At 43.7% G+C, this 21,078-nt stretch overlaps 1 protein-coding gene and 1 long non-coding RNA gene across 6 annotated transcripts in view; one reads left to right on the top strand and one right to left on the bottom strand.

The window, feature by feature from the left end:
* Positions 1-4,560: 4,560 nt before the first annotated feature.
* Positions 4,561-13,803, top strand: LOC143443357 (uncharacterized). 3 transcript variants are annotated; one of them, XR_013112272.1, is made up of 8 exons: positions 4,561-4,883; positions 5,847-6,757; positions 6,924-7,091; positions 8,513-8,747; positions 8,921-9,158; positions 11,537-11,674; positions 11,812-12,023; positions 13,369-13,803. It is a non-coding gene; the product is annotated as an uncharacterized LOC143443357 (long non-coding RNA). The 3 variants fall into 3 exon arrangements; XR_013112271.1 differs by lacking the exon at positions 11,537-11,674 and having other exon boundaries at positions 4,565-4,883; positions 5,847-5,992; positions 6,339-6,757; XR_013112270.1 differs by lacking the exon at positions 11,537-11,674 and having other exon boundaries at positions 4,563-4,883.
* A 52-nt stretch (positions 13,804-13,855) lies between these two features.
* Taf3 (TATA-box binding protein associated factor 3) overlaps positions 13,856-21,078 on the bottom strand; it is a 140,614-nt gene continuing 133,391 nt past the window's right edge. Inside the window, exons 5-8 of one of the 3 annotated variants that reach the window (XR_013112269.1) lie at positions 20,310-20,559; positions 17,245-17,351; positions 15,351-15,797; positions 13,856-14,119 (exon numbers count right to left, since the gene is read on the bottom strand). Coding sequence is in view for 2 of the 3 variants with exons in the window: in XM_034510698.2 (XP_034366589.1) it covers positions 15,680-15,797; positions 17,245-17,351; positions 20,310-20,559 (475 nt within the window). In the remaining variant the exon portion in view is untranslated. Of the gene's footprint in view, positions 15,798-17,244; positions 17,352-20,309; positions 20,560-21,078 lie in introns of those variants that run through there. The other 2 variants (XM_034510698.2, XM_076939430.1) reach the window with 2 other exon arrangements.

Raw genomic sequence — 21,078 nt, 5'->3', positions numbered from 1 at the left:
GTGCATGACTATAATCCCAGTACTGGGAAAGGTAGAGACAGTTGGATCTGAAGCTCAAGGTTCAAGGCCAGCCTGAGCTACATAGTCCAGTCCTGGACTACATAGCCTGTTTCAGAAGAGAAGAGGAGAGGAGAATGAAGAGGAAGAAAGGGAGAAAGACAAGAAGGAGGATCTATCTGAAATATTGGTCTGTTGGAGTGGAAATCCAGAATCAAGGTCAGAGGTATTCTCAACTCTACCAATGAGGCCAGCCTGCTGTGATTCTCAGAGGATGACCCAGAGTTCTGGATGGTGTCAAGAGCAAGAGGATTTCAGATGAAGACAGACAGACAGACAGACAGACAGATAAATAGCCTTGGTGAAACAGGATTGGGAAGGGCATGGATAATTCAACCAAGCTTGTGAAATTCGATGCACACTGAGCAGGATAAGTAAAAGCGGTGGGTCCATGTCACAGTGAACTGCTTCTTTAGTTAAGAGAGGAACCTTTGGGGACCAGTGGTGGCTTTTCTCTTTTTTTTTAAGATTTATTTTTATTTATTTTATATGTGTGAGCACACTGTGGCTGTCTTCAGACACGCCAGAAGAAGGCATCAGATCCCATTACAGACGTTTGTGAGTCACCATGTGTTTGCTGGGAATTGAACTCAGGACCTCTGGAAGAGTAGTCAATGCTCTTAACTGCTGAGCCATTTCTCCAGCCCCAAGGGTAGCTTTATATACAGCTGCATTATGTTGAGAATGAGTGAAAACCCCAGAGATTCTAGATGCCATCCTGGTGGCTAAGCTCCCCTCTGCCCGTGTCCACATATGAATGACTTAGAATGAAAGTGTTTACATCAACATTTTATATTCCATCAAATTAAGAATGTGTGACAATGTTTTTGCAAAAGACTTAGGTAAAAGTAACATATGCAATAAAACTGGCCTTTCACCATGCAGTTTTAAAAGTTTGTTTTGATTTTTTATTATGGAGATAGGGTCTCAGTACTTAGCTCAGGCTAGTCTGGAACTATCCCAAGGTATCCTTGAATTCGTAGTCCTTGCTCCTCAGCCTGGAAAGCACTGGGATTATAGGTGTGCATTACCACACCAGGCTCTCTGTGTGTTTTCAAGATTTCTGCGCAGATCCTTGGTCCCATATGGAAGTGTTAGGAAGAGCAGCTCTGTTCATCAGCTTTGTTGCAAAGCCACCATGCTCCTCAAACTTAATATTGTCTGATATTTAACCAATGCAACAGAGATGAGCTGAAGCCCAGAAGTTAAGCAGGATATTGCACAGAGAACTAGAATCCATCTGCGGTGAGAAGGGTAAGGAGCAGAGGGAATCCTCTCTCATGAATATATGGCAGGTATCTACAAACCTTCTCACTAATTGATGGGCTCTCTATATATAAGCCTGATAAAGGGCCACTGGGCAGTAAACGCTGATGCTTAGAACATCCTGATAGGGCTTTGTTAACACGAAGATAACGGAAGAGCAAGATATGTTTGTTTCGCTGCCTGTAGATAAACCCAATAGGTCTTTGTTAACTTTTCATGACTGATGGCCACCACTAACCATGATAAATAATCCCAAGAAGAGAGACTTTATTTAAAGGGCTAGAAATGGGTCTACATTTTTCACTCTTTTGAATGAAGAGGAAGGCTATTTTCTCAGTGTGATTGCACGTGTGTGTCATGGTACATCAATATCTAAGTAATTTTAATCCATCAGTGGAAATTCTGAGTTATCTTGACCTTCTGTACTTTTCCAGAATGTGCTATACTCCCATCAGCTGAGGCCCAAGGGAGTCTCAGGTGCTAGGCTTCAGAGGATTGGCAGGGTCAGCAGCAATTAGCACACTCGTTTTTTTCTAGCAATGAGACTCTGAGTAGGACACACTCAAGATACATTGTGGTTTTTCTTTGCTCAGTTGGGTTATTCTGGTTTGTTTTTCAGTGCTGGGGATTGGCCCTACTGTTTTACACAAGTGCTGTATCCTCAGACCCTCCCCCCGCCCCCCATTTATTAACACGTGCAACATAATTCAGCGGCCAGAGATACTTTTCTTTACAACACATTGTCAGCTGCAAAGTCTTAGTCCAAATTCGTTGTTAAATGTATTTCTCTGTGTCTACGTGTGTCCGTGTCTGCGTGTGTTCGTGTCTGCGTGTGTCCGTGTGTGTGTGTGTGTGTGTGTGTGTGTGTGTGTGTGTAGCTGATGCGTGGAGGCACATGCTACAGCGTGAGAGTGCTACAGTGAGCGTCTGGAAGTCAGGGGACATTTTCTGAAGTCAGTTTTCTCCTTCCATCCAGTGGGTCTGCGCTGAAGGACATTCTCGGGTCATCAGTCTGGGTGGAGAGCACCTTTCCCTACGGAGTCACCTCATTAAGCCCTTCATCAGCCGTGTTTGTTAGGAGTCTCACCAGCCAGGGGTGATTAAGCTAAACAAGTTGGCCAAGGAATCCTAGGCCTTGGCTCAGCTGGCTCCCCACTGACGAGATTACCAGCACAGGCCGCCAGGTCCGGATTCTTCATTCAGGTTCTGGAGGTGGAGCTCCGTCCTCCGTCCTCCGTCCTCCGTCCTCCGTCCTCCGTCCTCCGTCCTCCGTCCTCCGTCCTGGAGCTTGCAGGCGAACCCTTCAGCAGCGGAGTCATCGTCCTGGTTTCCTCTGTGCTCCTGTGATAAAATATCCTCGGGGCAGGGTGAGCCACACAGGGAAGAAAGAGTTGATGTTAGCTTACAGTTTCAGCTCCCAATCCATTGGAGAAGCGAAGCTGAGGCTGCAGGGGAGTGAATCAGCTGATCACGTGCCGCATCTGTAGTCAGGAGTATGAGGAAGAAATGTATGGCGCTCAGTTGCTTCTTTGTGCTCACCTTCATTTCTCTACTCTTATGAAACAGTTCAGGACCCCCCTCCTAAGGTGTGCTGCTGCCTAGTGGGCGAGGTCTTCTTATGTAAACGAACTTTTGGGCCGGAGAGATGGTTCAGCGGTTAAGAGCACCCACTGCTCTTCCAGAGGTCCCAAGTTCAATTCCCAGCAACCACAGGGTGGCTCCCAACCATCTGTAATGGGATCTGATGCCCTCTTCTGGTGTGTGTGTGTCTGAAGACAGTGTACTCGTATACATAAAAGAAAAATAAAAATTCTAAAATGAAAAAATGACTTTTAAGACAGCCCTCCTTCCCCAGCATGCTCATGGGCCAACCGAATTTAGACAATGCTTCTCTGATGCTCTCTTGGTTCTAGGCTGTGCCAGGTTGACAATTAAACCTAATGGCGCAGCGGCTAAGGCGGCCGCCTGCAGAGGGCGCGGGCCCTCTGCGTTCTGTTTCTCTGCCTGTTTGAATCACGCTCTGGTCCCGTTTGTCCGAGTCTCAAGGGGGAAAAAAAAAGTTACGCGGTGTGCCTTTAATCCCAGCACTTGGGAGGCAGAGGCAGGCGGATTTCTGAGTTCGAGGCCAGCCTGGTCTACAGAGTGAGTTCCAGGACAGCCAGGGCTACTCAGAGAAAACCTGTCTCGAAAACCAAAAAGAAAAAAACAAAAAACCTAATGATCACATCAGCCCTAAATGCTTATTTTTACATAGTAGTGCAGGCCTGTGATACTGGCACTCAAAAGGGCAGAGGGATCTGGCATTTCACATTTGAGGCTAGCCTGGGATTTATAGTAAGACCCTGTCTTAGAAGAAAAAGGAGGGAGAAAGGAAAGGAGGGGGAGAGGAAGAGCGAGATGGGGGATATTGAGATTTACATTTATTTTGGTTTTATAAGACACGGTTTCTCTATGTATCCCTGACTGTCCTGGAACTTGCTCTATAAACCAGGCTGGCCTCGAACTCAGAGACCCGCCTGCCTCTGTCTCCTAAATGCTGGGATTAAAGGTGTGTACCACCATGGAAGGACTTCAGAGTTTCATAGGAATGCTCTGTTCAGAACCCACCCAAAATGCGAACTTCAAAGCACGGTTGTGTCTCATCAGTCAGGTACTAAGGCAAGCACACTTTCTGCTGTTGAAATATTATTCCCCTGGAATCTTTGACGCTATTTTTATTTTTTAATTTAAAGAAGACAATCATTTATACCACAAACATTATTTGAATTTTATCTTTGTTAAGATGCTTGTGAGGAAGGAAGGGAGCTTATAATTTTCCCTAACCTGCAGACAAGCAATTTTGATGGAAAAAATGATCCCAGACTTCCAAAGTTAACCAGATTTGCCACAAATGGAGGTTCCTGGGGATGAAATAATGTTTGGGTTAATAAAAAAAATTAAAAATAATTTACTCTTAGCATAGAAAAATTACTCCTGTGAATAATTTGTAAAATTCACAGGATAAAATCTGTTTTAGGTTCATTTTAGGAAAGGGTGTGTGTGTGTGTGTGTGTACGTACACGCGCGTGCGCGCACGCACACTTGGAATCCTACAAATAAGAAAGAGCTATTGTAATTCAGTTTGCTTTTGGATTCTCAGAAAACTCCAGTTTGATTCATTGTATGGGGCAGCTGAGTCTGAAAGCATCAAATTTGACTTCCTAGACTCCCTGGAACCACAGCCCACATCCCAGAGGGGCTGGGCTCAGCCCTTCCTCAGTCCAGGCAGTAAATAGCATGGAAACCAGGTTATCTACATGGCCAACTTTCAGGAAAGACCTTGAAAACAGAGACCCAGGGGTGGACCTTGGAGGTCACGTGGTGCTTTCCATAACAGTGGGGGGTTTGCGGCAGGGGTGACTGGAACTTATTGGGGCCAGCCGGCAACTAAATGCCACGCTGATCCCAGGAGATAGCCAACTGAGGTTTTTCACAGAAGTCTATTTAGAAGCCTGCGATGGACTACCCTGCCAGCGTCTCCACTTACCTCAGGCAAAGCACTGGTGGCTCCATCAGATCAGGTACCAGGACGTTAGGGAATCTGGCGTATTCGCTTTCATGTTCTGTATTCGGCGGCATTTCTATAGTGCCTTAACATTTTAGCACTCTGTTTTGTCTTTCTGATTAGCAGGTTGGCATAGGTACAGCGTGATTAATGGTTCTTTTGGGGTATTTTTCTTTCTTTCTTTCTTTCTTTCTTTCTTTCTTTCTTTCTTTCTTTCTTTCTTTCTTTCCTCCTCCTCCTCCTCCTCCTCCTCCTCCTCCTCCTCCTCCTCCTCCTCCTCCTCCTCCTCCTCCTCCTCCTCCTCCTCCTCCTCCTCCTCTTCTTCTTCTTCTTCTTCTTCTTCTCTCTCTCTCTCTCTCTCTCTCTCTCTCTCTCTCTCTCTCTCTCTCTCTGGCTCTATGTGGCTCTACCCTCACCTGGGTCTGGCCACTTGATGCTCTGACACTTTTGACAAACCCTGTACTGTTTCTTTCCATAAAATGTACTGCTCCCTCTCATTTTGCCTTGGGTTTGTCTAATTCGGACGATAGTGCCCTTGCTACCAATAATTTTTAAGAGTCCAGTTTTTGTTTCAAAAGAAAGGAGAAAGGCTGATGGTAAAGCAAAAGTCAGGCTAAGGTTTGTTTAGCCATCAGTGGCGTGGGGCGTTCTTAAACCTCACTGGTGGCAGAAGGCAAAGCAAGGAAAAGCTGCCTTTTCTCGATATTTGCCCCAAAACCTTTATTTTTCTTTTAAAGTTTGAGTCCTCAGAAAACACAGTTATGAACTGGATGAAACACAGGAGTTTGGAAATGTGCCAATCCTGTGGCTATCGCCAAGGGTATCATATATATTCAAAATGACAGCTGTTTGATGCAGTGCTTGTGCTTAACGGAGATCTTAGAAAAAAGTCTAAATATAGATGTGGATGAATAATTGTGAATTGCACACACAATGTACATGTATTTATTTATCGCTGTATCTATTTTTTATTTAAGAGTGTCTCAGGTACACTAGGCTGACTTTGAGTTCTCTGTGTAGCCAAGGATGGCTTTGAAATTCGGATACTTCTGCCTCTACCTTCTGAGTGCTGTGGTCATAAGTCTATCAACCACCTGGTGTATTCTGGGATCAAGCCTGGGCCAGGTAAACACTCTGCAAACCGAGGTTCCTCCCCAACTCCTTTTTATATTTTTACTTAAATGTCTTTCATGTATCTATTCACAAACCTAGAGACCTGTCTCAGAGATTGACCGTCAACCATCCATGTCTCTCAGCTGCTTGTGGTGGATCTGAACTACTTCTTATTTCTAAATTCCACGTTTTAAAAACAACCAGGATCTCTGTTACTTTAAATTGCTTCATTGTCTTTGACAACCCACTGAAACCCTGGGGGCTTGTCTTTGTTCTAGTGGCCTGGGACACTTGAAACTCTCAAATAGGTATTGGTATTTTGGAATCCACAAGACGATCTCTTCTGTTGTTTTCCTAGTCATTTGAAACACAGTTTAGTGACACCGATTTGTACATTACAAACATTTGAGGGCTGCCAAGATGGTTCTGGTGGTCAAGGCACCTGTCGCCAAGTCTGATGACTAGAGTTCGATTCCCACGGAAGGAGGGACCTTGTTCTTGGAAAGTGGCTTCTGATCCTACAGTTCTGTTGTGGCACACATGCGCTCACCGTCAAACGGCCACACACGCAAATAAATAAATAAATAAATAAATAAATAAATAAATAAATAAAAATAAACAGTCAACATTTGAGAAAATTCCTAGTGTCTGTGATAGAATGCTTTCACTGCCACAGGAGGTTCGGTTGTACCTGTGAACCTCTCTCTGCATTGAGTGAGTCTGAAGAAGACAAACTGCTGCTGTGTGATCACATCCCCACATCTGGAGAGGAGTGTGGTAGGTACCACACAGCAGCCTCTGTTCTATAAAGAACGGCTGTGAAGGCTGGGATGTAGTCTGCTGTGAGTAATCCCTGCTCTATAAGAGCTTCCTCCCTCCCTCCCTCCCTCCCTCCCTCCCTCCCTCCCTCCCTCCCTTCTTTCCTTCCTTCCTCTACACCAAGGCCTGGGCAACTGAGAACAGAAATGCAGACTGGGCTTGTCAAACGTGGAGGAAACCAGCAGTGGCTTCTCTTCTGAGATTCAGTGTCTTAGTTCTTTGAAATTGTTGACTAGAAAACACCAGTGCCAACACATCACTCGTTGACTGGATGATGGTGTGCTTCCACGTGGTAAGTTCTCTCGTTATGTGGCTCCATTGACCTTGAGCTCCTCCTGCCTCTGACTTCCGAGTGCCGCCTGAGTGGCTTGGCTTGTTGGCATGTTAACATCAGTTATGTGGTCCTGCATGTGCTGGGACTAAAGGTATGTGCTGCCACACTGGGCTTAGAATGTGTTCTTCTGCTTTGTGGGGTTTTTGTTGGTGTGGTTGTGTTGTTTAGTTTTTGTTTTTTGGGTTTTTTTTTTTTTTTTTTTTTTTTTTTGTTTTTTGCATCTTGTGCTGACAATTTAAAGATACTTTCTTATTGATTGGTTAAGGTTCTATGTAGCCTCCTGAGAGTTGGGATCCCTCCCTCATCAAGATGCCGTTTCTCTCTGTAGCCCTGGCTGTCCTAGAACTTGTTCTGTAGACCAGTTGGTCTTGAACTCAGAGATTCAAAGGGGTTCGCCACCTCTGACTACCTCACTTTTTAAAATTAATTAATTAATTAACTTAAGGATATCTTGTGGGGAGAGTCATTCTAGGGCACTCTTGAACTCTTTAAGCAAGGATAGCCTTGAACAGTTGAGTCTCCTGTCTCTATCTCCCAGGTGCTGGGATTACAATCCAACAAAACTTCCCCTGGTTAGTGAAAGAGCTAGGGACCGCCCCCAGGGCGTGGTAAACAAGCAAACTACTGACTGACCTACATCCCCAGCCCCTGTGTAGCCTATGTGCAGCTTTATAGCTGACAAGAAGTCTGTAAGTGGTAGCTATTATACATAGCATTTTTAAAAGCTCACATTATTAGTATGGCCTCCTTATTTGTGTACACGGGCACACACAGGCCCAACATGTGCATATTAAAACACACACACACACACACACACACACACACACACACACACACAGAATTTGGTGCTTCACACGCACAAATCTCAGTTCACCCCCACCCCAACCCCCACCCCAACCCCAACACACACCAAACCAAACATTTAGTGCAGATATGAAGTCAAGGTTTTGACAGCCTAGTTGCCTGCTGGGTGTGACTAGCTTCTGTGGTGCCTTCATCTCTACTCTTCTGGGTTGTTTGTTTGTTGTTTTTCTTTTCTTTTTCACATAAACTTCTGCCTTACACCCAGGTTTCTCTCTTTTTTTTTTTCCATTTTGATTTATTTGTGGGGGTGAGAGGGGGATGGAGGGGTGCTTGTCTTCTACTGTGTGTTTCCCAGGGATTGACCACAAGTGTATCAAATTGACCCCTGAGCCCAGTTTTGAGCAGTAAATGCCCTTTGGGCATCTTGACTGTGTGACTTCTTACAGCCTTGGACATTCGTTCTTCAAATTAAAATGCTTTCTTAAGGAAATATACAGAAATAGCCGAGTGCAGGACAGTTTCTGCCTACTATTTAATTTTGTGGACATTGCTTTTAAGCATGCCATGATTAATAGAATGACCAGGTATGGTGAGCCTATACAGCTGTCCCTCAAGAGGTGGAGCCAAGGAGGAGCAGGAGTTTATGGTCAGCTTGGACTTCAGAGCAGGACCCCACCTCAGTAAAATGAGCACACAAGTGAGCAGACATGGAACGGGTGGAGATGAGGAACTGTCTCAAAATTAGAAGAATCTACATTCTACAAGCCTACAAAAGCCAAGTTTAATCATCATTCCAAAGTCAGATTGTAAGTTGGTCACTTGATGGACACTCTGAGCTTCTTCTAGAAAGTTCTGCTAAAGATCTAATTGGTCTAGCTAGGACTAAGCCAACACTTCCATCAAACCCTTTAAATTGGCAATGGTGAGTTTCTTCGGGACAAATAATGGGATTTTTCAGGATTGTGTTGTTTTTCTTAAGGTAGTCTCCTTCTAGACATTTTTATGAATCAAAAACAAGACCAAAGAGGAGGCTTCAAAGGCTTCAGAAAGCATCACTGTGCCTGTAAGGTCACAGCAGGAAGCCACTGCTTAGCTAAGTAACAGTTGGAGATGGCTCAGCAGGCAAATTGCTGAGGCACCTGATGACCTGAGTTCAATCCATGTTGTAGAAGGAGAGAGTGGATTCCTGAAAGTCATCCTCTGACCCACACCAGTGTCACGGTATGCATGAAATGACACACATACACAGTGATAAATAAATGAGATAGAAAAATTTAAAAGGGTGCTTCTGTCCTGAAGTCCTAGCATGTTTAGATCTTGCAGAATCTGTACTTGTACCTTTCTTTATGTTTTTCCTGTTCATCTACTGTTAGCTCCTAGGAGCTACTGTTCTTGCAAGCATTTGCTGAGCTTTTAAATGTTGTATATATTTGTGTGTGTGTGTGTGTGTGTGTGGGGGGGGGGGAGAGAGAGAGAGAGAGAGAGAGAGAGAGAGAGAGAGAGAGAGAAAGGATCATTGGTTTGTCTAAGGCAGTAGAAAAATCAGTTATAAAAAAATTCTTGCCTAGCATGTGTGAAACTCCAGGTTCAGTCCCCAGCACTGCATTAACTTGGCATGGTAGCAAGCACATACCTGTAAGCTCAGTACTGGGGCAGTGAAGCCAGGAGGACCAGATGCTTCCAAATGTTCTAAGGACTCAGGGAGTTTGGGGCTAGCCTGAGCTAGAGACCCTAATCAAAAAGAGGGGAACAAATATGCTTAGAATTTGATGAAATTCTTCTTTTTTCCTTTAAAAATTTTAATTAATTAATTAATTAATTAATTAATTTTTATGCAGCTCCAGGCTAGTCCCAAACTCTCCATGTTCCTGTCTCAACCTCTAAAGTACTGAAATTATAGGTACATGCCATCATATCCAAATGACACAGTCATTAAAAAACTACTTCAAGATTTCCTTCCTCCCTCCCTCCCTCCCTTTCTTCCTTCCTTCCTTCCTTCCTTCTTTTCCTTCCTTCCTTCCTTCCTTCCTTCCTTCCTTCCTTCCTTCCTTCCTTCCTTCCTTCCTTCCTTCCTTCCTTCCTTCCTTCCAGAGTTTCACTACATAGACCTGGCTCTCCTGAACTCACTATATAGACCAGGGTGGCTTTGAACTCACAGAGATCTGCTTGCCTGTACCTCCTGAGTCCTGTGATTAAAGGCATGCTCCCCTATGCCTGGCTTCTAAGATTTATTTTTAAATATATGTATATGTAAGTGTCTGCATGCAGGCATATATATGTAATTGCAGGTGCTCCCAGAGACCAGATGCACTGTAACACTCTGGAGCTGGAGTTAAAAGCAATTCCAAGAATCTTGGTGCTGGGAACCAAGTTCAGTCCCCTGAAATAGTAGTATGTGTCTTAACTACTAGCTCGTCAGTCCTTGGTGCAATCATTTTATCTCAGAGAACATGGAGGACAGCAGTGTAAAATCATGACAGAGTATAGGTGAAGGGACCACAGAAGCCAACTATACACAGGACAGACTCTGCTGTGACAGTACTCTCGCCTTGGGTGAGAGCTACCTTCAAATGGGCAGCAGATGACCAAGTCCGGCCCAGTACTGGAAAGAGTCATTTGTCTAGGGAGGATGGAAGACTAGTAGTCATTGCATTCTTTCTCTGATGTCACATACTTATTTAGTGTGTTCTGGGTGGAGCAGTGTGCCAGGACCCTGTTGTTTGAAACCAGAGGACAACACAACCAGACTCAGTTCTCAATCACATGGGCTCTGGGGATCAAACTTAGGTCCTTAGACTCGGTGGCAAGCGTCATTGCCTGCTGAGTCATGTCACCAGCCAACACAGTTAGAGAACTCATATGTTTGTTGTTCATTTATATATTTATATATATATATATATATATATATAAATATATATATTTATATATATATTTATATATATATAAATATATATATTTATATATATATATTTATATATATATAAATATATATATTTATATATATATAAATATAATATGATATTATATAAATTTAATCCAGGGCTTCTTTGTGCATGCCAAGCACATGTTCTACCACATCCTCTGCTAAAATGTTCTTTCTTTTTTGGTGTGTATGTGGCTTGGGTGTAGTGGCGCATGCCTGCATACCAGTGTGACAGCCAGAGTAGTGGCTTGCTACTTTGTCTAGGCTGGCCACCCAGTGATGTCTAAGGATCTGCTTGCCTTGGTCCATGCCCCTCACTGGGGTTACAGGCATACCCAGCCATGAGGGACCTTTAGAGTTTTAGAGATTTGAACTAAGGCCCTCTTGATTTTACAGGAAGAGTTCTTAGCTAATGATCTATCTCCCCCAGCCCCTAAATGTTGCATTTAAGTGAAATGAAGGATAAACCGTCCAGATGATGGACCACTCTCATTTCAATGCCCTCTACTGGCCTGCACATAAGGAGTAATGTCTGCATCTCAGACTTGCACAAATGAGTGCAAGCATCCCAAAGAATGGGATTTCAGTTTCCTAACAGAAATGACTGATACTGCTATACAAGCAAACATTCCTTCAGTCTTCAGCCAAAGTAACTATGCTACTTTAAAACTTCTAGAGAACTGCAATGATGGGAAGAGATTGGCTATGAAACTATTTGTATCGAGAACTGTGTGCTCAGTGAACCTCACTGGTTAGCCTTCTCGGTGGCAAGCTTTCCCCATCTCGATGTTCATTTTATACTTTAATTTGGCTGGTAGGTCTTTGTTTAATCATCCCATTGAAGGGAGAACAAAGGTGGTTTGGGTGACATGGTTGAGTAACACAGTATATTTTTATCTCTGTAAAAAGCCCCCTGGTCGGAATACTCTGATAGCCTCCGATTTTCTCCAGGTTTGGAATCACACATCAGTTGGAGGATAAAGATCCTCACCGTATTTAGTGGCAGACACCTTCTGAAGACAAATACCTTGTCAGCTACAGAGACGATGCCTTGCCAGCCACCCTAGTCCCTGACAGCTGATTATCGCACTGTATGAGCGTCTCAGTTTCCTCTGTGTATCCGTTTCCTTGAATACTGTCTCCTTCTATAAAGCACTGGCAGGGTAAGTACTTTGCCTCCCTTCTCCTTTAGAAAGTATGGATGCCGTTCAAATGATGGCATGGGATAAAGGGGAAACAGGCTGCTGCTTTAAAGATGAAATGTTTAGCCTTCCTAATGAGAAATACTTCTCATTCTTTTGCTTCAGATTGTTACAATTCACATTCTTGTAGCCGAGGAGTTCCTTCACTTTGCAGAGTGAAACCCTCTTCTTTAACTGTATGTGTAGTATGTATGTGTGCAGACAGTGTGTGTACTTGGGGAAGCAAGAGGTTGCCTCTGGGTATCCTTCTCTATTGCTTTCCTCAATAGTGTTGTTATTAATGTGACATGGAGGTGGATGATGCTTTTAATCACAGCACTTGGAGGCCTAAAGGCAGGTAGACCTCTGAGCTTAAAGTCAACCTGATGAGTTCTAGGATAGTCAGGACTACACAGAGAAGCCCTAGCTTGAAAAAACAAAACCGGGCTGGTGAGATGGCTCAGTGGCTATGGATGGATGCTCTTCTGGAGGTCATGAGTTCAAATCCCAAAACCACATGGTGGCTCACAACCATCTGTAATGAGATCTGATGCCCTCTTGTGGGTGTCTGAAGACAGCTACAGTGTACTTACAAGTGGGTCCAGAGTGAGCCGTGCTGGAGCAAGAAGGGGAAAAAAAAATCTTTAAAAAAATCACTTTAAACAACAACAACAACAACAAAACAAAAAAAGCTTATGTGTATAAGCATGCGTATATCTGTGTGCTGATGCCCATGGAGGGCAGAAGGAAGCATCATACCCTTTGGAGCTGTAGTATCTGCATCTTGAGCCTCCTGTTGGTGCTAGGATCTGGACTTTGTGGGCTTTGGTTCCTCTGACAGAGCAGAAAGCTTTTAACTGCTGACCCATCTATCCAGGCCCTTTATATAACTTTGGTTGTTATTGAGGTAAGGTCTTTTAATGAACCTGGAGTCTGCCATGTTGGCTCCCCTGGCTGGTCAGCAAGCTCCAGAAGTGTATGTCTGCCTCCCCAGAGCTGGTTATAGGTGCCCACCCTCACACCCAGCTTTTTCTGTTGGAGACAATTCAGGTCCTCATGTTGTCCAGCTTCACTTACTTCACCCATCTCCCTGGCTCGAAACTCCACTGCTCGCCTTTTCCTAAGGCTGCCTGCCTGCCTTCCTCCTCTATTCAGTCCTGTCTTCTGGCTTTACCGTTTAAGGAAAGCTGCCTCTACTCTCTTGAAATCTGTGGTATTTAAATTTGCTTGTTCGCCCTCTCTTTCTAGAGAATGATTTTGACCAAATTTTTAACTTTTCTTCATAATATTGATGTTTATTTTCTAATCTACACTTCTGTTTTTGCAGTTTCTTAAACTTCCTTTGGTTGGCGTCACAGCCATCCATCCAGCAGAGACTGCAACCACCGCTTCATTTTTCACAGGCCACTGAACAGTCATAAGATGGTGACAACTTTGGGTCTTCAGTGACCTGGACTGGATTCGACTCACTGACCTAGAGGTGAAAGGCTCTGTATTTCATTACTAATCCCTTGAGCCATCCAGCCCCCTGAAAATGATTCTTTGGTTTTATTATTGCAAAGGCCATTTATAAAATCATGGACTGGATTTAGGAAAGCAACCATGAAATAGCAAGGGACAACAAATTGATTGAAATTTATTAAATGTTGTGTGGACTGGAGACTCTCAGACAGGAGGAACGGGAAGAAGTTCTATATAGGCATCTCCTTTCTTACTTCAGGAGTGTGACTCGCTCACTTAGACATGGCAACTTCAGACCCACAGACCATGCCTCAGGAAACTAATTCCTAAATAAAGAAAATGGAAAAGCAAACTACGAAACAGCCAATAATCTTTATTTTGCACTTCCCCCACCCTTTGTCGTCTCCAAAGAGCACTAACGGGTATACTTGTGCATGTGAAAATATTGTATAAAGTATTTAGAATGATCTCTAATGGATGAAAAAGAAAAGAGACACTTCTCAACATAGATACTTCTTCGGGTGCAGTGTGTGGGGGGTGATGGAAACTTCTGGCTTCTAGAACAAGGAGGGTGGTCGCTTCGACACTCTTCACAGGTTGACTCCGTTTCCACTGTTCTGCAATTTAACATCAAGGCAGAGAACCGCATGTCTGAAACCACATTATATGTCTCAAAATAGGAGTTATTATAATGCTAATGTCAACTGAGTTGGCAGTAAAAACAAATCACATTTCTATTCATATATTTGCATTAGGTTCAAATCCCACATTCTAACATTCAAGATAGCCTTCACACATGCCCGGATTGGGGTTATTTCAAAATCAAGTAAAAGTCCATAGTTATTCCAAAGTCACTAAAATATGCTAATAAAGTTAAATTTGATGGGTTCTTTTTTACATTAAAAATAAAACATTTGGTTTACGTTTCAGATATCTATAACATATAATAAATAGTGGGCAGTATAGTAATATAAGAAAGTTTTGTGATACCCTGAAATTTGATGATTTTTCTTAAAAAAATTCATAATATACTTCATTTCAACCTTAAAGCACAATATTCATGAACAAATCTGTAGAAATAAAACAATATAAACACAAAATGCTACAGTATTTTTTCTTTCTTTTTTTTTTTTTCTTTTTACTTTTGTGGAAACTACATGTCCTTTTTAGTAAAAGTGAGAGAAATTTACAGAAAATATACAACAAAACAAAACAATTTTAAACCATCAACTCGAGATGTCAATTGCCTTGTTTCCTTCCAGTTGCTGGGGTCCTCGCCCACCATGTGGGCCCGGGGAGGGGCATGGCTCTGGGTCCTCTTTCTCTCTTCTTTGCCTATGCACAGCAGCAATTACAGACATGGCTGAAATCACAGCGGATTCCAGAGAAAGCCAGAATTAAACACGATAAAAAAATTTTAAAAATAACTACTTCATAAATATTTATTATTTACAGTGAGGGGGAATTCTTCTCAGTATCAAGAGTTTTATACAAGTTGATGAGATGCACACGCAGCGAGAGGGGACTCCAGCAGTTCACACAGTGGAATAAGAATGCAACCAAGTTATAAAATAGGCCAAATGAAAAGAATTTGCACAGAGGTGGACAGGACATGATAGAAACCTTTTTCTTAAAAAATATAAGGTATCTCACAAAAGCCTGAACATTGTACACGTCAGTAAGAAAAGTCGGGTGGCGGGGAGCTTCATATACTCTCATCACAAAAATATTTCCCAGTCCTCTGACTGGAGCGTTCTTTCCTTATGATTATCTCACTGTGGAGGGAGCGGGCTTGCCAACTGTAGCTAGTGATGCACCCTTCAAGCAGTCAAGGCATTTGTACATTACCTTCTTATCTAATACCGTAATGAAAGGTTCTGGAGAGAAGAAAGGAGATCAAGAGGGCAGATGTGTGTGTCTTTATTAATACTTGTCACTGGTAATAGGCAGATGGAGGTGCCGGCCCCCAGACCGGGCCTCCACTGGAGTTTTTCTTCAGCAACACACGCTGTGGGAGCTCAGGCCCATGTGTTTCGGGAGGGAGCATCCAGAGCCATGGCATTTTCTTGTCCTTGCTCCTTGGGGGATGCACTGTCCACAGGGCCCGGGAGAGACAGGATGGCAGAACCAGCTCAGCCCCGACCTGGTGCAGGGCAGCAGTCCTGCCCACGCTGACGTCAGTGTGCCCGGTGCTTCCTCTTCTTGTGCTTCTTGTCTTTCTTTATCTTGTTGGCACACTTCGGGCAGAACCACTGCATCTCTTCTGGAGGAGCAGCCATGATTCCCACACAGGGCCTAGATATCAAGACAAGTTAACATGAACAAGTTTCTTATGTTTATAATTTTCTTTTTTTCTGAGGTGGGGTCTGCAAGCTGTACACTTCTTAAAAAAGAAACTTCAAAGTTTTTATTTGTGTTATATGTATGGGTATTTTTCCTGTGTATCATGAGTACCTGGTGCTGCCTGAGGACAGAAGCGCATGTCTGACTTCTGTAAATGGAGTTGCAGCCCATTGTGAGCTACCCTAGGGTGTTGGGACTTTCCCAGGAGAAGCAGACAGTGCTCGTAACCACTGAGCTATCTCTTCAGCCCTTGTGTCATGTTTTCAAAGGGGTCATTTCTTCCTGGTACAGTCAAGGCTGGCCCTGAACTCCTTATGTCGTCCAGGATGACCTTGACCTCCTGATCTTCCTGCCTCTACTTTCTAAGCTGGGATGTGTGCACCCTCACAGTTGGCTTCTGCGGCTGTGGGGATGGACCCCAAGCTTCTCCTCCTGCATGCTAAGGGAGCACTCTATCAGCTGAGTTAAGTCGATCCCTTCTTCTTTGGTGCTTTAAAATGAGTTTTTAAGGCATGATGATATGGATTATCAGATAGAGATACTGGCCACGATGTGGACACAACATGATCTGAGCCATGTGGTGGGGTTAGAAGTGGATAACTGGCTCCTTTAAGTGGTTCTCTGACCTTCACATGCATGTGCTAAAATGATGTGCAAACCAATATAGCACGCTCCACTCCCACAACAGAAATAAATGCAAAAAAATGATATATATACCAGAAATCTGCCCAAAGGCTCTAGCACTAATATTAGGTATTTGGGCTATATTATATAACGCCTTCTGTATGGTGAGATCAATTAGTTTATTTGTCCTTTCCGCTAGGAATAATAATGCAGGCTGAGGGTGGGATAGAGTCTCAAGTAGCCCAGGCTGACCTCAAACTCACTATGTAGCCAAGGCTGTTCTAAAACTTGTGATTCTCTTTTCTCGGCATTAGGTGTGCTGAGGTTATTAGCAGCATGCCAACTCACCTGGCTTCGGGTCTATTACATAGATAGCAAACATAACCAAAGAGGCAGTTTAGGAATGAAATATGGCTGAACACATTTTGGCTGAGCATCTTTGGATGGCAACACCTAAGGAAGCTTCAGAAGCAAATCTGCTGTTTTGAGAGTCTGTTCTCAAGCCCACGCAGTCATGTGCTATAGCTCCTAGACAATGGCAGTGACAGGGAGGAGAGGGAACCTCTACACTCTTACATATTTTTTAGGAAAGGGCATATAGCTGAAGCAGAACAGCCACAGCCCAGGCTCTGGAACAGCAGCACAACTCTGGAGTCATCTGACTCTGCAGGCTCCATCAGACTGTCTGTCCTCAGGAGAGGGGCTCAGTTGGTCTGAGATGCTCAGGCTCGACCTGTGTTGTGGTCTAACACTCAGGGGTTCTGGGGGCACTCACCAGTGGTACCAATCGTCACAGTCGTCACAGCCAATCATCGGGCTCCCGTCATCAGGCTTGTTGCACCCTGGACAGATCCAGATCTGATTGCCCCACTCATCACGGATCTGGTGGTAAAGTGCAGAGCAGAAACGGATGGCGAAGGGGAAAGAAGCAGAAGAGGCCAGATGAGAATGCTGCTTTATACTGGACACAGTAAACCAGTAAGCTAGGCGTATACATTTGCACTGTTGTACATCACCCTCAGCATCCGTCACCTCTGTTCTGGACTCACATAAAGAGGAAAACAGCTAGTTATTCAACAACAGCTTCTTCCTCCTCCTCCTCTTCCTCCCTCCCAACACTCTTTCTCCCCTCTCATACTCTCCCTCCTCTCCACTCCCTCTCCTCACTCTTATCTCTCTCCCTCCTTTCCACTCTCTATCCTTACCCCTTTCTATCTCTCTCCCTCTCACATTTCTCCTACTCTTCTTCTCGCCCTCAGCTCTACCTCACTCTGCCCCGCCTTCTTTGAGGCAGGTCTCATAAGCTCAGGCAGGCTTGGCAGTTACTATATAGTCCAGCCTGTTTTTGAACTACAATCTTTGCCTCAACTTCCTGAGTGCTGGGATTTCTTGTGTGTGCTATCCTGTCTGCTGGGTAGGATGGCATATTTCTAACGCACATTCTAAACTGCTTTGTAAATCATTAAAAACAAAGCACTGCGAATCATCTCTGGGAACTATGTAACATGACTTGCAGTCGGCTTCATCTAAGAATTCCTATAATCTCATGGACCCCTAATGATTATGGTCTGCCGGCCTCAAACAACAGATAGTTTTGAAAGCTCTCAGTTTTCCATATTTTCTCAGCAGCGTTCAGAGCATGGGATTAGCATATACAGTCAAACGTGCGTGTATTCCCTCATTACTCATTAGCCAAACCCTTCTCCTGAACTGGGTGATAAGATCAAGGATGTAAAAGAGCTGTTACTGAGTAACTTTCCATTCCCTTACGACAGTTCAGAAAGGCACAATAACCAGCTAAAGGCAAAGGAGAGCACAGGCTCATGGGGCCAAAGAACTACACACCTAATTATTAGTATGCTCCAAACACTGTGTGTTCTAGAGTTCTGACTTCGTTCCTAACCGGATGGCTTTCTCAAATGTCACATTATCGAACCCTATTCTGCAAGGGTACTGTAAGGGAGTACTGAGTCAAGCTTACGTTTAAATGTCCTCACAGTAAGACAACATATGATTTCTCTAAATATTTTGCAAGGTGTCCTCTTCCTATGCCTTTAAATACTATACTGTGAAAGACCAGGGTTTCCTTGTGAGGGGTTCTCAAGAGTGGATATGTTTTGCTGTATGCATGGACTTACTCAAGGGTTACTATTTCAAAAAGCTCTATAAAGCAATCCACCTGAAACCTTTCTAGAGGAATGTGGAGAAAGCTGTCTCTGACTGCCAGCTCTAACTTGGGGGAAACTGCACCATGGGGAAAGAACCAGCAGTCACCAGGCACCAGGCGTCCAGTGGGTGAAGCCACCATGCATGGCTGGTCCTGATGATAGCTGACCTTACTTGACATTAACAGGCTGTGACTCTGAGATACATTAAAAAAAAAAAAAAAAAAATTGGTATAGCATTACAGTAATACCCAATATTTTCTAGGGTACTTAGTTCTTTTAAAACATATCTTTGGATAGTTTAGAAATGGGGAACCAGGAGCTATGAGAATCTCACTGTCAACAGCACACTAGCAGGTAGTGGCAGAATCACCCTCTATGTCCTCTGTCTGTAAAGTGTCTAGTTAGACTAGAAGACATTCAAGCACTGTCCCAGTTGCTGTCACATCTGAGAAGTCAGTTCCAGTGTCCACTGCAAAGCCACAATCTTTAGAGCTGGACAAGACTACAGAGATTACTAATACAAATCACTTAATTACAGATAAACAAACGGAGGGTGAGGAGATTAAGTACCAACTTTTTCTTGGTCAGCTCATTGCGGGTGGGAGGAATGCCTCAATCACACTCCTCAGTTGACTGAGGAATGGACTAATTGATTCCTCACAGGGTTTTGTATCACATGTTCTCTTGTGAATTGCCAATTCACAATTTTAGGTTAAATTTTCCTGTCTGTGTACTCTCTGAATGCATTCAGGATTTTTTGTATACTTGTGTCCTTATATTGTCTCACATATGTAATGATTTACTTTTTTCCAAACTCCCCCATGCAACACGCTATATAGATATCTCATAACAAACAGCACCAGGCCCTGCAACTTCCCAGTCATTCATCTCTTCAAAGGTTAGGCTAACAACAGTCTACAGAGATTGTCATTCAAAAGTGTCAATATCTCCATTTACACACTACTCTGTGTGCTTGTGAGTCTCTTCCTGTGCCTTGAGAACACATCTTTGTAAGTATGTCATTACTGGATTGAATCTGGGGTTGGAATAAGATCTGACACTATTAAGTATGGGGAAACACCTAAGGGCACTCCCAGGACAACACAGGGCCATTCAGTGTGATGAGACATACTTTGTTACTTATTTGAGCACTAGGGGTTAAACCTAGTGTGCTGTACATGCTAGGCAAGCTTTCTACCACTGAGCTAGGTCTAAGAATAAAAGATGCACTCAGATGCTCAGAAATTCCTATGGTCTAAAGGCTCATTCCATTTAAGATGTAAGTGCTTATATATTCTGGATCTCAGCAAGTAAAATACAATAATTAGTGCTACAATTCAGAAATAATAGCTGGCCCATAAGATCTATGATTAATATATAAATGATACTAATGTCAATAATTTACTCACTCTAGTAAGCATCCACTGTGGAATCTAAATATCACAGTTATATACTGGTGTTCTTCTATTTAGGTATAGACATGGTTCAAATCAGCATTAAACAAATGCGATTTGACATCATTTATGTGGCTGAACATGAACTTTGTAACGTAACTGTTTTAAGCCAACAGCTTGAAAAGGCAATGGAAATGCTTCTCTATTTGTCAAGCACTGCCTGTGAGAGTCACCACTGCAGAAGCAGCCCTCCATCAAATGCGTGGAAACATACGTACCACGTAAGTGCTGACTGTCTCTGTCACTACGCTCCGCACCGGGGCTTTGGCACTCCCTGCTGCAGAGAGGGCAGGAGCTGGGGATGGCATCAGGGCTGGGCACACGGCAGCCTGAGTGAGGAGTGGTGGTGGCAGGGGAGTAGGGCTCACTCGAACAGGAATGGGGACCGGGACTGGAGGTGGGGTTTTAGGTCTGTTCAGAGACGGAGCAGGCTTAGCCTCCGGGGCTGGCACCACCTTGCTGATGACACTGTCAAAGAGAAAAGAGCCACGGTCAGCATACATCATAGATTTAACAATTCCTACAGCACCCTTGTCTGGAAGCAAAAGAGGTTTACAAGACATTTATTTAGGCTGTGAAGACAGTCAGAGGACAATGTGCTGGGAGATGGCCTCCTCCCACCACATGAGTTTCAGATCAAACTCCAGTTGTCACGCTTACCTGCAGAGCCATACTGCCATATTTATTATTATTATTATTATTTTTTTGGCAATGTCTCATGCACAAATGGCAACTACTCTAAGAGCTAAGTTATATCCCCAGTCTTGCAAAATAAACTTTAAAGTGTGCAGAAACAGTTAAAGAACTCAGAATTCAAGGCCTATCCCATTATCACTCGTGAAACTTAGGCTGACTTTCATTTTCTCAAAGTGCCCTCAGTGATCAGATATGTGAGACAGCCTAACAACTAATACTGTGCTTCACAAAGATATGTAATAGATGGGCTGTGTTTTCCTGTAGCTGGGTCCCACACTCCTCCCTGATGAC

The sequence above is a fragment of the Arvicanthis niloticus genome, chromosome 8 (genome assembly GCF_011762505.2).
Source record: "Arvicanthis niloticus isolate mArvNil1 chromosome 8, mArvNil1.pat.X, whole genome shotgun sequence".
NCBI classification, from domain to species: Eukaryota; Metazoa; Chordata; class Mammalia; order Rodentia; family Muridae; genus Arvicanthis; species Arvicanthis niloticus.
This window is presented reverse-complemented; position numbering and strand designations above follow the sequence as displayed.